The 15,444-nt window shown below is 41.2% G+C and overlaps 1 protein-coding gene across 1 annotated transcript; it reads left to right on the forward strand.

The window, feature by feature from the left end:
• Positions 1-200: 200 nt before the first annotated feature.
• On the forward strand, positions 201-8,920 carry kifl (kinesin family-like). The gene is made up of 20 exons (XM_030416942.1): positions 201-276; positions 474-592; positions 948-1,040; positions 1,198-1,320; positions 1,520-1,612; positions 1,751-1,811; positions 1,909-2,051; positions 2,749-2,925; positions 3,753-3,916; positions 4,045-4,157; positions 4,649-4,755; positions 4,996-5,095; positions 5,164-5,356; positions 5,763-5,943; positions 6,044-6,281; positions 7,881-8,041; positions 8,128-8,232; positions 8,480-8,577; positions 8,655-8,733; positions 8,811-8,920. The coding sequence occupies exons 1-20, from the start codon at positions 201-203 to the stop codon at positions 8,862-8,864; spliced, it is 2,478 nt and encodes an 825-aa protein (XP_030272802.1). The 3' UTR covers positions 8,865-8,920.
• Positions 8,921-15,444: the final 6,524 nt, after the last annotated feature.

Below are 15,444 nucleotides of genomic sequence, written 5' to 3' on the forward strand. Positions count from 1 at the left end.
AAATGGGCATGTGGTGCAATTTTAATCACATGGCACACTCACTACATTGCAAAATAGATAAGTAATAGAAGTATATGTGTTTCAGTGTTTTTGTTTGCTGTAACTCTTATCACTCTTGCGGCTTCCTGTCAAGCTGTTTCCAACTGTTTCCCAACGTTTGCTTCATTGTTCAAGCCGTCATCCATCACAAAACTCTGTGGATGAGGAGCCGGGCCGCCTTCAGACGCTGGATCGGGGCCGATCGCAGAAAACACCCTGGACAAGAGGTCAAACTAGGTGTGTAAAAATGATGAAGACATATGTGGAGGAAGAGGGATGACAGTGTAGGTGTGTGTGTGTGTGCTCAGAAGGGAGGGATGATGATACTGCAGTTACAAGCCGTGGAGGTCGAGGTGACTGACCACGTCTTTCGCTGCGTGCCTGCTCCGCACTGAGGACGATGAAATGTGATTTAGAGCACGTTTCTTCTTCAGGCTCATCAGATTCTCAGCTGTCAGACAGCAGCGATGCACGTCAGGCGGCAGAAGCCGAGAGGTCACGAGAAGTCAAGATCTACATCCCCTACGAGTCAGCTGAACTCTGTGTCACTCAGGTACATACTGAGCATGAGGAGAAGCATTGTGCTCCCACAGCAGTGAGCTTCAATGATAACATTATCCTGCAAATTTATAGATCAACTAACCAATAAAATACAGCAATAATAAAATAACCTTTACTCTACCTCACCAAACAGAGAATCTTTTTCAGACGTGTGACTCGCAGCTGTGTCCAGTCGACACACAATGAAGACTCTGTCCGACTCTGTGTTGAGTTCTCGCTCACGCTCACATGGCTGCCCTGATGCTGCTGGTGTGACCCTGCCAGGCATTCGATCAGTGTATGCTACCAGGGTGTTATTTCATGAATGTGAGGTCTTTTTGTTGTGTGCCGTATTTACTCCAAAACAGATAGCCGAGGACATGGAGGCGATGAAGAGAAGGCACCTGGAGACGGTGCAGGAGCTGGAGGAGAACTTTCACATCGCAGCACGGGAGAACCAAGTGAGGAGGCATATGTGTGTGTGTGTGTGTGTGTGTGTGTGTGTGTGTGTGTGTGTGTGTGTGTGTGTGTGTGTGTGTGGTTGTGTGTGTGGGGTCATGGGACTAACAGAGAGCCCTAACACATAATAGTGATATAGACCTTATTGTGTGTGGTCAGGAGTGGACTGTCCAGAGGATGAGATCTCATTACCAGAACAAGTTGAACACTCTGAGGAGAATCCTGGACCTCTACCAGGAGAAGGTGGAGAAGAAGAACGCTGAATGGGAGAGGAGAGTCGGGGTCAGTGGTCTTCACTTGTCTCCCTCGGTACAATCTCTTATTTTAAAAGCCCAACCAGACCCCTTCAACTCCTGCAGCTCTCACTGGTCCAACAATGCACCCAAACTCTCTGATCTCTGCTTTTAACTTCTGGAAGGAATTCAGAAATTCAAACCAGTCATCACCAGCTCGATGTGTCTATTGTTCCCGTTTCCTGCAGGCCTTGACTGCCCAGAATGAGCAGCTACTGGAGGAGCAGCGAGCTGAGAGGAGAAGGAGCAAAGAGGAGGTCCTGCAGTGGCACAGAGAAAAGGTTGGCAAAGATTCATAAACTCTTTTGCCATCCTCTGAACTGGAGCGCTCCCTTGTGGCCATGTTTCAATATAACAGGTAACTATTTTTAAGTCATTACGTCATTGTTGGACCATCTTTGTTCCTGTTTTCCCTCTAGAGCAAAATGCTGGAACTGTTCTCCAACAGGCTGGATGTCCTGCACAGCCACCAGGCCTCCAGTGAGTCTGTGTGTGATTGATGGAGATGCATGTCTGACATATATATCACAGATCTTTGCATTCAACACCTTTATTAATGCCCCGTGATGGTGAACAGCACTCCGGGAGCTGCAAATGGCCCGACAGGAAGTGGGGAATGTTCAAGAAATGTTGATGGTGTCATCACAGGCGCAGCAGGAAGCTGCTGTGGAAAGTGAAAGTTCAGAGGACAAAGAGCTTTCAGCACAGCAACAAACTGTGGTGGGTTGGAATTTGTTTGTTACCATGGCAGTCAAAGATTATAAACATCAACAAAGCAACCAAAAAAAATCTTCTCAGACACAACCTCAGGAACAACATGTAGATAAGATCATATTACAAAGACAGGGATAGGCCATCTATTGAAACACATATTTGGAGTAGCAGAGGTTTCACAAGTGGTATCTGAAATATTAGCAGATAAGTCCATTTGAGGCCCGATCGTCAGAATGAATAAGAGTTATGTATGTTTCTGCAAACCAAAAATAGGTTGAAACTTTACATTTCTTTATGCTACAAATGTGTTGTTCTTTAGGTTCGATGTTATGCTATGAAAACATTTATGCTTGGCTGATCTGTTTAGGCACAAAAACAACTTGGCTGGATTTAGGAAAAGGTCATTGTTGGCTTACTTGAAATACTTGCTTTGCCACAAACATGGCTGGAGATGTTCCAACATCACCTAAGAAATATCCAGCTTTTGTCGCACAAGCATGGCTGGAATCAGGTTTCACACTTGCAAATGCTGAAAAGCAGTCTTGAACTGTTTTAAATTGTCTGGCTTGGCAGCCTTTTTTCCCCACTCCACCTCCTGATACCAAAGTCAGGTCATGTGCGTGCAATGTTCATGTTATTTGACAGGCAAGTACAAATGTGAAAATTTGGGTGTACTGACCCTTTGAGGTGGTTCACCCTGCAGGCCTGCAATGAGTCAGATCAGCCACTGGAGGGGGCTAAAGCCCGTCTGGAGGAGCTGAAAGAGAGTTTGTACCAGAGGGAGAGAGAGCTCACTGAGCTGCTGGAGGCAGAGGGGAGCCCCGTCCCCCCGGTCCCCCAGCCTCCCTGCAGCGTGCTGCTGCCCACCGTCATACACAAGGTGCTGCTCAACTGTTAAACTATCTGTTCTCTGCATCAAATGTAAATATGGCATGCTGTGTTTTGCTGATGGCAGGAAATACTCTTTTTTTTTTTTCTCCACATCACATTGTTTTTACTGATAGTTTATGAGATGGGTTGGATAGTAACAGTCACTGGTGGAAAGTCTGCAGGAATTTTGTACTCAAGTATGCTTACAGTTACATTACTGGAATATTATTTGCGTGTGTGTGTGTGTGTGTGTGTGTGTGTGTGTGTGTGTAACCTGGATTGGACAATGAAATTACAAAAGTAAATGTGTATAATTAGCTGAGATTGCATTTGAAAAATGTGTAGATTATGGTTACACTCTCAGGGATTACATCGTAACGTTTTGTATTATGTCTTTTAAAACTTTTATCTTTATCTATGGTAATTTGTCTGACATGCTGGGTTTCCTAGAAAACTGCCTCACTTTGTGGTGGACATGCTCATGAATATACTTTCAGATTTCCTGCAGATTTGCATTTTTACTGTTGATTTTTGAATCATGGAGTTTTCTTTTAAATGTCCTTATTTATTTCTATTGAAAATGGAATATGAACATTTTCAGAGGTGCTCCTCTTGTATTACAAGAGAACAGTCCTTCACGTGGCCTTTGATTAAATAAACAGCAGAAACAACAACTCACACAAAAGAAACCGCATCCCACAAAAAAAAGGAACTTTACTTGAACTCAAATTATTGTAGCTGTCTCCCTATTTGGAGTAAGGTGCAATCTTTCTGATAATATTACAACATTTCTGAGTAATCTGACCTAACCCTGGACTGCTCTGTTTGGTTTTCCAGGCTCATGCAGTCTGCAGTGCAGTGGCTGAAACCAGAGCTCTTCTGGACCAGATGATTGAGGAGAATCGTGTTGCACTGATCGAAGCCAGAGACAAACTGGACAGTCTACAGACGTCCAAAGAAGAAAATAATGGCAGAGAGGATAAGAGCACTGACCAGGAAAGGTTAGAGATCATGGGAACAATAAATGACCTCCTTTTGGTTGAAAAAGCCACAGAATCAAAGTGAACTCATTCTCATTTTGCCTTCATTCCTTTTATTGTCTGAATTGTGGTTTTCTCCTACTTCTCAGGTTGGATGAATATGAGTCAAGTCTGACATTACTACAAGAAACAGTGAGGGGGTTTGAAGTCAGTCAGTTGGCTTTGGACTGCATCAAAACTGGAGAAAGTCCCGAAATAAATGGTAAAATAAATATAATAGATAATTTATTGCAGCATTACATTAGTTATATAGTACATTCACATTATTATGAAACCAATAGCCATTTTACTATTAAGAGGAGACACTACAAGTAAATACATTTGACTAATGGATATCATCATGAAACTTTCCCTGTTGGTTTCTATCATTATACAATTAGTTTTTGTATAGTAATTGTTCTGAAATTGTATTTTTATTATCTAATTAAAAATGCACACATTTCAACATTGGATGAAGCCACAATCCAAAATTATTTCTTCATTTTGTTGACAATAATGGATTTCTCTTTGTATCACTCCATACATCAGAAAATACTGTCAGAAGCCATTAAATAGAAAAAAAAAAAGAAAAAGAAAAAAAAACCCAAATCATTCTGTTAAAACCTTTCCGTAGGAATAAGGAATAAGAATTTGGTGTATGTAAGTGTACAACGCTTCCCTGATATCAGTATTTGTAATGCGTGCCCCGTTCAGACTGTGATGCAGTCTCGGAGCTGGAGGACATCTTGGGACGAGGGACAATCCAAACCACAGAGGGAGTGAAGAGTGTTGGTCAGCAGCTTCTCCTACTGCAGGATCAGGTTGGTCCTCATCAGTTTTGGGTGCATTCAGCTGTCATAACAGGATTCATAATTATCTGTGAATAAACACCTTTAACCTATGGTTGCTAATCTATTTACTTTCCGTGTGTCTCCAAGAACAAACCTGCATAAAGACAAAAGTTTTGTATTACTAATATTTTTAACAATCTATAGCTACAAACACGTTTAACACATATTCTTTAGTCTCATAGTTGAGTGTCATAATTCTCCTCTCTCCAGCTTAAACAAGTTAAAGAAGAGAATAAGAAAATAATTGAGAACTACACGTCAGAAAGGGCGATGAGGAAGAAGTACTACAACATGGTGGAGGACATGAAAGGTACACATTAGCACTAAACGTCTTCGTGTGAAAAAAGTGAGGCCTTCATGTGTTATCTTTCCTCTTAGGTAAAATCAGAGTGTTTTGTCGGATTCGACCTGTGAACAGGACCGAGGTGGCGCAGGGTGGGGCCGTCGCCGTGGAGAAAATAGATGATTACTCGGTCACCGTGGAAACACCGCGAGGGCAGCGGGAGTTTCAGTTTGACAAGGTGTTCAGTGCTGAGGCCTCTCAGGATGACCTGTTTCATGACACCCACAGGTGAGAGGGTACACGCTCCCCGACCACGGACCTACACTCACAAATAGACCCTGACACATATACTGTACAATGGGTCCTAAATGTAAATCATTTGGTCCACTATAAAGTTACAGAGTAGATTCTTATATTTTATTGTTCAAATATGTTCCAACTGAGCCACAAGTTAAAGTATAATTAACCACAGACAGAAGAAAAGTGGTTCCCTAAACTTTTGTGTAACCCCTTCATCAATACTGCACCCATTTGAGGTTATTTTAAGCCTGGCAACAGCAGAAATACCGTTTAGGATGACAAGTGCCCCGCGTTGTGAATCACTAACATATACACACTGTTGAAGCGACTGTAATCATAGTACAGATGTGTAAATGCTGTCAGCTCAGTGGTCTCACAGATATTTCCCTTGCAGGCTGATCCAATCGACCATCGATGGCTACAACGTCTGCATCTTTTCTTACGGCCAGACGGGCTCAGGGAAGACCTTCACCATGGTTGGGGACAAGGAACAGAAGAAGCCCGGGATCATGCCGAGATCTTTTAATGCCATATTTGATCTCATGCGGGAGAACAGCAATAAATTTGACTTCAAGGTAACAAACAGTATGTCACCAAAGTACAATAAGAAGAAAGAATCCCACATCATCTTTCTTGTCTTGTCTGTCTCTGTGCTTCCTCATCCTTTAACCTCAGGTTTCGGCCTATATGCTGGAGCTGTACAACGACAGGCTGCAGGACCTGTTTGCGAGCCCGGCTGGTGAGGCCCATGCACAGTCCCAGTCCCATGGTCCGTCCAGGCGGGTGGAGATCAAGAGGACCAGAAAGGGGGTTGTGTTCGCACAAGGAGCAGAGACAAAGGAGGCTTCCAGTGCCCAGGAGCTCTACGCTCTGTTCCAGCAGGCCTGCGCCAACCGACACATCTCAGCCACCAGTGAGTCCTGTATACCGTGCAGTGCCACCCAGTTCAAACAGAGCCCTGCTAAATGGTTTGGATTAATCGTGTTAGTTACAGTCAGTGTGAGGGGGCAGCAGCTAGGTACATCATTACTGGACTGAGTGGTGAGGAGCCAAACTGTGAATCAGCAACATTGTTTCACAGATGCACTCAGGTCAGCAGAGTCCGTGCAGGATTCACAGGGAGCTGCAGGCACTGAGAATGACAAAGTTATTTATACCAATTACAAATACAGCGTGATGACACCGGATAATGACAAAATGGCTGAAAAAAAACAAACTACACAATCACCACGATAAATGTTTCGGCGAAACTACAGATATGTTAAAAGTTTACATTTCTCTTTGTGTCAAGTTTACGTTTCTTCAGGTTCAGTTTTGAACGTAATCTTGTCATAATGTTATGCCGCAAACAAGGTTGGAGATGTCCGAACTTCCTTTGTGTCACCACAAACTCTGCTGGAGATTCTGCATGAAAATATCCAGTGGTTTCTCGCCTACAAATGTCTCGAACTGCGGTGTACGACTTGCCAGCCTCCTTGTTTGTAAGTCCACCAGCGTCTCATCCAGCTCTAGATATGACAGTCGGGTGGTAAACATGTTATGTGAGCATGAAGTGACACAGTTTTAGAAAAGTCAATATGGCACTTAGGTCTGTGAAACAAACGAATGCAAACACATCAGTGGTTTGCAGAAACTGCCAACTGTCACATTTATAATTTTTTCATGTGTGGAAGGAGGGCGGGTACAAAACAATAAAGAAAAGCAGTGTTAACAACTTTACTAGAACTTAAACAGTTAGATGATTATTGGTTAGGTAGTCACCAAAAATGTTGTCTTTAACAATTTTTTCTCATTTAAGTCAACTATCAAGAGAGAAATGCCAAATGTTCCAACTGAATCGCCAGGAGAGATGTTGTTATTGTATGTTTCTGCAAACTACAGACAGTCCAAATTTTGTTTCACATTTTAACATTTCAGTTTTATTTTATTTTTCTTGTTATAACAATGCTGCGCCAAAGATATAATTAGGTTGGGACGGAAAAAAAAAAATGTTACAGCGACAACAAACAGCTCTACTTTGTGACCAGCAACATATAAGGAGGGCACCTTACCTGAGGTCAGGTTTACAAAAAGAAATTACCTTTATTCACAAATTATACCAAAGTTATCCAGAGTTTGGAAGCCAAAATAAAACTAAAGGATGAGGGAAATCAGGTCCAGCCACACAGTGGGCCGCAGGATCCAGAACTTCCCTCCCTACACTATGAAAAACTACTTAAACTAAACTAACAAACACATTTGTGAAAACAGCACCACCAAACCTCCATCCTCAATGAAAACAAAACACCAACAGAGGAAGAAGAGAGAAGCTTTCTCCTCAAACCTCCCTTAAATCTGGGCAGGGATTCATGGTCTGATCAGGTGCACCTGAGAGGATTTAACATATCTGTAGTTTGACAAAACTTGGACCGAATAATCTCAAATTTGAGGATTTGCTTTATTTTTTTCTTATTTTTTTATGTGATTCTAAAAAATCAGTAAAAATCAACTCAGGGCCTTTTTGTTTCCCAAGAGATGAATGTGGAGAGTTCCCGCTCCCATCTGATCGTTGGCATCATGGTGGAGAGCAGGAACCTGACCAATGGGAGTGTGAGCACCGGGAAGCTGAGCCTGGTGGACCTGGCAGGCAGCGAGAGAGCAGCCAAGACTGGGGCCAAGGACCACCAGCTAAAGGTTTGCCTATATGTTAGGAACTGATTGAGCAGTATCCAATATTTTCTCTTGGCCCTTTTTAAATTCTCCTCTCCTCCCGTCTGCAGGAGGCCAACTCCATTAACAAGTCTCTGAGTGCTCTGGGTGATGTGATCTCAGCCTTATCCTCTGATCTGCCACATGTTCCATACAGGAATAGCAAGCTGACACAGGTAATAACTCTGCCAAACATTTGCTGGTTCCAGTTTCTAAAATGTGAGGATTTGCTGCTTCTCTTTGACATTGATGACAGTAAATGAAGACTCTTTGTGTTTTGGATTGTTGTTAGCAATTTCAGACTTTTCACAATTTTCGCCATTTTATTGACTAAACAATTAAATGATTAATCATGTAAATGCAACAAATTAGTCGATAATGGAAATAATCATTAGTCGTATTCTATCTCTTCATCTCTCTCAGGTGATGCAGGACTCTCTGGGTGGAAATGCCAAAACCCTCATGATTGTCAACATCTCTCCTTCTGAATGCAACCTTGAAGAGACGCTCACATCTCTCATGTAAGAGATAAGGAGAGAATAATCTTCTCATGTATTTGAATGCTAACAAAGTCCGTAATAACACCTGAACCTTCCAGTTACGCGACACGAGTGAAGGCCATAACCAACAATGTTCAGCGAAATGTGGACAGCAAAGAGATCGCACAGCTAAAAGAGGTGAGTCACTGTCATTTGTAACAGCCAGTCCTAAATGACGACTGAAATAACTTCATGTCTGTTGTCTTTTCTGACAGGTGATCATGAAGCTGAGGTCAGGACTGACGGTGGAGGACGAGGACATGATATGAACTGTACTGTAAATGTTCCAAGTTGTGTATAATAGTGGAGTAAAGTGTTGAACTTGGAGCGTGTCTTGGAGTGGCTTGTCTTGTGTCTTGTACGCATTGTATTGTACATGATTACGAATATTATAGACAGTAGGGATGGGCAGTGGTCAGGGTTGAATAGTAATATATTGCCTGTAGTTTACATGGGAACACATAATCATATTACACATAATAATAGACTATAGTCAACACAGTTTAAATTTGAAACTACAATGGGACTCATTAGAGCACATTCCTCCTCCTCCGAGAGCCTTGGCAGAGGTATGCGCTCTACAAAGTGCCATTGTAGTTTGAATCGGAAATGTTTTAAATTGTTAACAGAACAATATTTTCAATGTTTGATTTTGAGGTGATCCAAAAATATGCAGATTAGATCATTTATTTAGAATTAAATGTATTCCATTAATCATTACAAGAAATTGCAAATTTGCATGAAGTAATCCTACCCAGCCTTGACATTGGTGGAAGAGGGATTCCAATCCTTTACTTAAAGGAGAACTTAGGTCGATTTAAACATGCAGCTTCATTGCTCAAGCTACCCTTGACTTGCCAGTACCGAAGACGCAAACACATTTGGTCAAACCATTACAGAGCTCCGTGAACGCAGATTTAGCATTGAACGCTAACAGCATGGGGTCAGAACTTTACGCTGTGTTTTAAGCGTCTTAACATGCTCCACATCTCACACCAAAAGTTATGCAACATCAGCAGACACCTTAGCACACAGCACTGTAGCGTGTATGACTCAAAATGAATAAAAAAGTAGTTAAAACAGTGTGTTTGTGCAAGGAGCTACTTACCTGTTTGTTGACATCCGTGTCTTCCGGTAGCTAGACCAAACTAGTCAATCCGTCGAGCGTGCGCTTACTCCCTCACTGGTGGAGACGGAAACGTATTCCAGCATTTTCGTGTTTCTGTTCATAATGTACATGTCCATGTTACAGCCTGTCATGAGCCATGAGCCTTACAATAGCCTGTTAAGCCTGTTAAGTGCACACTCGGTGGATATACTAGTTTGGTCTAGCTACTGGAAGACGCGGATGTCAACAAACAGGTAAGTAGCTGCTTGCACAAACACACTGTTGTAACTACTTTTTTATTCATTGTGAGTCATAAACGCTACAGTGCTGTGTTGTAAGGTGTCTGCTGATGTTGCATACCTTTTGGTGTGAGATGTGGAGCATGTTAAGATGCTTAAAACACAGTGTAAAGTTCTGACCCCATGCTGTTAGCGTTCAATGCTAAGTCTCCGTTCACGTAGCTCTGTAATGGCTGGACCAAATATTTTCGCGTCTTCGGTACTGGCAAGTCAAGGGTAGCTTGAGCAATGAAGCTGCATGTTTAAATCGACCAAAGTTCTCCTTTAAGTAGAGATATTAATACCACACTGTATAAAATATTCCACTGAAGTAAAAGTACTCATTCTTCAAGAAAATATTCCCAGATGTTTTTGCATTAATATTACTGTTGCATTGTTGTGTATGTTGCATTTTACTGCTGTAGATGTTTAAGGTTGAGCCCATTTTAATCTCCAGCAATGTATCACACTGCAAAAGATTATCATGGATGCCCCGTGAGATCAACATGTCATTAATGTGTCAACTTTAAATGGTGTTTTCTTTGTGACGATGAACTTTCCAGCTAATCGAAAAAGGGTTTTTAAATAGTTTGTTTAGCATAAGGAACAGGCAGGTTTTCACAACCCATACAGGAACACTTCACCTTTTAGTTTATCAATAACAGTCAAGAATCAAAACATCTGGACATAAAGTTAACAACAGTAAAATTGTAGATGAAAGGTAACTTAAGCTTTCAGACCTCATCGTTGTACTTGTACTGGTACAGTGCTTTGTTACATGCCCACACTTGGGTGACATCACCACTCTATAGGCACTGACTGCACTGAGGGGATTGCGTGCAGTTTGTTAATGGTGCTGCCTGCCAGCATCTATAGAATGAGGCCCCCACAGTATACAGGGCCCCACGTGTAACTGAAGAGGCAAATAGGAAGTCAGTCGGTCATTCAGTTTGCACTCCTATTGTATGTAGGAAACACCATCGAGTCTGTAGCCCATTAGAGCCTGAGCAGTTAAGTTTCCAGCGCCCATGATCCGTTCACATTGTGTTACGGGGTCATATCGCGTGGCTGGGAATGGACACACACGCACGCAAAGGCCCCCTCTTGTTGTTGTGGTTTACTAAAATTAGAGCTTTATGATAATAGAAGGTGAAGACAACTGTGAGAAGATTTAAAATGTGCTGCAGAAACAAGCTGATTGTTGTCGCCCAAAAATGAAAATTCAGTCTTTATATACTCAGCCTCATGCTTGGAAAGTCTGGTGAAATTTCATTGACCACAAAACATTTAAAAAGTACTTTCACCAGAGACAGTAATAATATATCATTTGTCCATATGTCTGAAGGTTGTAATAGTTTTAGGAGTCAGGTGAGAGCACAAATTGGGGAGGGCAGTTCACGCAAAATGGCCTTATAAGGAAAGATGTACTGATGTTCACATCTGCAATGTGCAAAGATGACCAGCTAACTTTCTCGCACAAGATGCAGTGATGTGTAAGAAAACCTGAATCAGACATTAATCATAATGTAGAGACACTGAAACGTCAAAGAAGAACAATTTGCACATAATCAATTACTGATGAAAATCTTGTTTTAATTGATTTCTTCCTTGCGCTAAAAGAAAAAGAGCACTTCTTTCTATAACCCCATTCACACCGCCTTTACGAGGTGGGAATATTGTGCCAGTAGTTCAACTTGCTGTCTGTATGAAAGTCACAGAGGAGGAATGACAGGACAGTTTCATTCTGCCTCTGATCTGCTTGCAGAGAAAGTGACAGAGCCACAGGAGGCAAATGGACGTCTGTGAGTAATGGCGTTCACAGCCTGACAACTTAACAGATCCTTCACTAATCAAATAAAAGATAATTGTCTCAAACTTCAACCCACTAAACAAGACCAAACACCAGTAATGTGGGAGCACATAGTGTCTGTGGAGACTTGATTAGGTAAAACTATACATAATGATGTCGTCTGCATAAAGAAATACGTTTGAGGAACATTACAACACATTATTGATATATATTGTAAATAAGATAGGACCCAATATGGACCCCTGAAGGACACAGTTTTGTGTACAAAAAGAAAGAAAAAAGACTTTGAACTTCAACATGGGGTTTTCTACCACTCAAGTAGTTTTCAAAATACTGAACAGCTTTTGAAGACGGCCTGTGCTAACCAGCCTCTTTGCTGCATTCTCATAAACTGAAGAAGATGGATACCTGTTTTCAAAATGTAAAAAAAAACAACAACTGTAAATAAAACATAAAATAGCTCGATACAGCTTGTCATAATCCAATTCTTCAGAAACCCTGAGATCCCAAATTGATTTAAAAAGATGTTATTTGCACACTTGACACACAGTCGCAAATCTTTTCAAATAAATTTGGCATCCCTGGAGACTTGGATTACGCTGATATAGAGCCATTTTATGATTTTTCAGTTGTTTCTAACATTTTAAAACAAGTCTCTACTTCAGCTGTTTAGGAGAATACTGCAATGGGTTTTTTTTCGCTCTGAAGCTGTTTTGTAGACTATAAAACTTCACCTGACTATCCGTTGGCATGGGAGTGAGTGGATAATAACTTAATTATCATTTTTGGTCGAACATATCTTCATCAACAGATCTATATCTTGTTATAGGCCATGGCTCGGACTTGAACAGTCACAGAAGAGTCAGTGCCTCAAGGATGGCATGTTAGCTGCAGTGAAGGGGGACAACTTCTATAAGTAGACTGTCCTTTGTCTGCAGTTGGGCCCAATCTTAATTGTTCAGCATTTTTAATCAATACTTTTGGCCCCACAAGTGCTTCTCTTCGTCTGCTATGATTCCAAGCTTTGCGTGCTGTCTTTTAGTGGCTCCTCTAGATCAGAGGCCATTCGGCACATGTTCACTGTGATTTGTTATTCTTTAATGGCAGCCATGGTTTAAATCATGCTGTGAACTCCGTGTACTAGAACAAAGTGAGAGACAAAGACACAAAGAGCGGCAGGGAGTACATGGCGAGGGAACAGGGTTGATGAGGGGGCTGAGGTCTCATCCTCCTGGTGTGTTTTGTTAATTAAACCAATTTACCGCTGAAAATGGTTTGTATACATGACCACACAAAGGGAATGATGCCTTTAATACAGTGGAGGCCTGCTGTCATGAGATGGTGTTTGCACGTTTGGAAGTCACTGAGGGCAATCTGAGGGTTCTTGACATGACCCGTTTGGCCTAAAAATAAAAACAAATAATAGAAATATTACAGATGCAACACAGAAGTTGAGCTTTTTATGTTTTATTTTCAAATTACAAGATATTATGATATTCATCATACAAAGAAATTGTTAGAAGTGACATTCAAACTACTGTTTTATTTGAAAATATTCAATATTTTAGTGTCAGTGTCGGTTGGTGTCACTTAATCTTCTTTATAAGAAAATCCAACGACGTCTGTTGACATCAATAACTGAAACAATGTCATTTAAAGGGATATTCCGGTGTAAGTTTAATCCATGGTCTAACACACCGTGAAACTGTGAGAGAGATCAAGTTAGCAGACCGCTAATTTACAGAGTTTTATCAACCTCAGAAACGACCGCACGACAACAATACACTGCAGTAAATGGATCCAAATATAAACCGCCACCAAAAAGCCATAAATAATGCTCAGAACAGCACCAAACTTCAGCAACAGTACAAAAAAGGTCTCAGCACATAGTCTGGGGCATCTAACCTCCGCTAGCTTAGCTGGATTTCTATTGGGAAGCTAAAAACAGAGTTCACCTCTCCTCCATCAGCTTCCGGGTCGGGGAAGTCCCGACGCGACAATTACCGAGTGCGGTTAGAAATGCTCAATTCCGTTCTTTTCCTTGTCCGCTCTCGATAATAACTGTTATAAACTGGCAGGTAAGACACATATGAACTTTGATTGCTTTTCCATGGAGTCATAATCATAATCATAATCATACATTTCATCCATGAGCCGCGGAACTCTACTGCACTCGTTAATCGAGTCGTCGGGACTTCCCATCAACAGGAAGCTGCTGCAGAAGAACGGTAAATTTAGTCAGCTTTTCAGTAGAAATCCAGCTAGCGGAGTTTTAATGCCCCAGACTATGTGCTGAGACCCTATTTGTACTGTTGCTGAAGTTTGGTGCTGTTCTGTACATTATTTGTGGCTTTTTGGTGGCGGTTTATATTTGGATCCATTTACTGCATTTACTATTGTTGTCGTGCAGTCGTTTCTGAGGTTGATAAAACTCAGTAAATTAGCGGTCTGCTAACTTGATCTCGCGAGAGGGAGTCTAATACAGTTTCACGGTGTGTTAGACCAAGGATTAAATTTACACCGGAATATCCCTTTAACTTAAAAATGTGGAGGTCATTTGACATGTTTACAGTTATAAATATTTTTACAAAGGAAAGAAGAAACTATAATACCACACACAAAAAAAGTTCATTTCAAATAGAATTTCAACACTCTACAGTAATGCTGTGCTTTTGAGCTAAATGCTGATGTTAAGCTGATAGAAGGTTTCGTGTTCACCATGTTCACCATTGTAATTCAGCATGTTAGCATGCTAAAGTTTGCAAATTAGCAATAAACTCAAATACAGCTTTGACTGACGGGAATGCCATGCAGTCAGTTAGTCGTAAACTACTGAGCAAACAATTTTACTGATGGTGGTGCTATACAAGGAGTCAACGGACACCAAAGTGATAGCATTTTTCCTGTTTGAATGTGTTGAGCAACTTTCATAATTTCATATCTCAATCCAGTTGAGATAATTCACTGAAAACCACTAAATTGAAGCTGGTTTCGACAGAAAATCAAACCACCTAAATGCAATTCATCCTCGAGAGATCCTGAGTGTCTGTATAAAATGTTGGGACCATCAAACCAGTACTTTCTACAGAAATATTAGCTGTTTCTCAAAAATCACTGACTGTAAAATCTGACAAACTGACTTTACTTAAAGAAATCAATTACCTAAAAATTCTTATTAAAAAATTAAGAAGATTATTAATGTAAAGTTGTTAAAACGTTTAAGCTCATACAACTTAAATTTAATAGTCTAATTTACTTGGAAATTCTGAGGTAATCAGTAATCAGTTCCCTAGCGGTCCTATTAATTGAATTTCTCCACTGGATCCCCCATCCAGTATTCTCCTCCTCCCAGCGGTTCAAGGCTCCTGTGCCAGAGGTTTAACACCTCAACCAGTCTGCTAGCTGTTGCCAACTAGCTGCACGTCTAACTGAGCTAACTAGCTAATCAACACATAAAGCTGACTGGCTTCTGGATGTTTGTCCAATCAGGAAAATGGGCTTTAAGGGAAGACTGGAGATACAATGGCTTGTTTCAGACAGAGGATGAACTGAGGGGCCAGTAGAAGAAGAAATGTTTTTTGAACTATGAATCATACAAAGCTCCTGAAATAAAAATATAGGGCCTGAAATGAGCTTAATAAGTTCCCTTTAAT

Source organism: Sparus aurata, chromosome 5 (assembly GCF_900880675.1).
Source record: "Sparus aurata chromosome 5, fSpaAur1.1, whole genome shotgun sequence".
Classification (NCBI taxonomy): domain Eukaryota; kingdom Metazoa; phylum Chordata; class Actinopteri; order Spariformes; family Sparidae; genus Sparus; species Sparus aurata.

Excerpts from the sequence above, each read along its gene's own strand:
- kifl (XM_030416942.1), top strand. The coding sequence starts at position 201 with ATGAGGAGCCGGGCCGCCTTCAGACGCTGGATCGGGGCCGATCGCAGA. Across the intron at positions 1,321-1,519 it reads AATGGGAGAGGAGAGTCGGG|GCCTTGACTGCCCAGAATGA; the intron begins GTCAGTGGTCTT and ends CGTTTCCTGCAG. Across the intron at positions 8,233-8,479 it reads GGAATAGCAAGCTGACACAG|GTGATGCAGGACTCTCTGGG; the intron begins GTAATAACTCTG and ends CATCTCTCTCAG.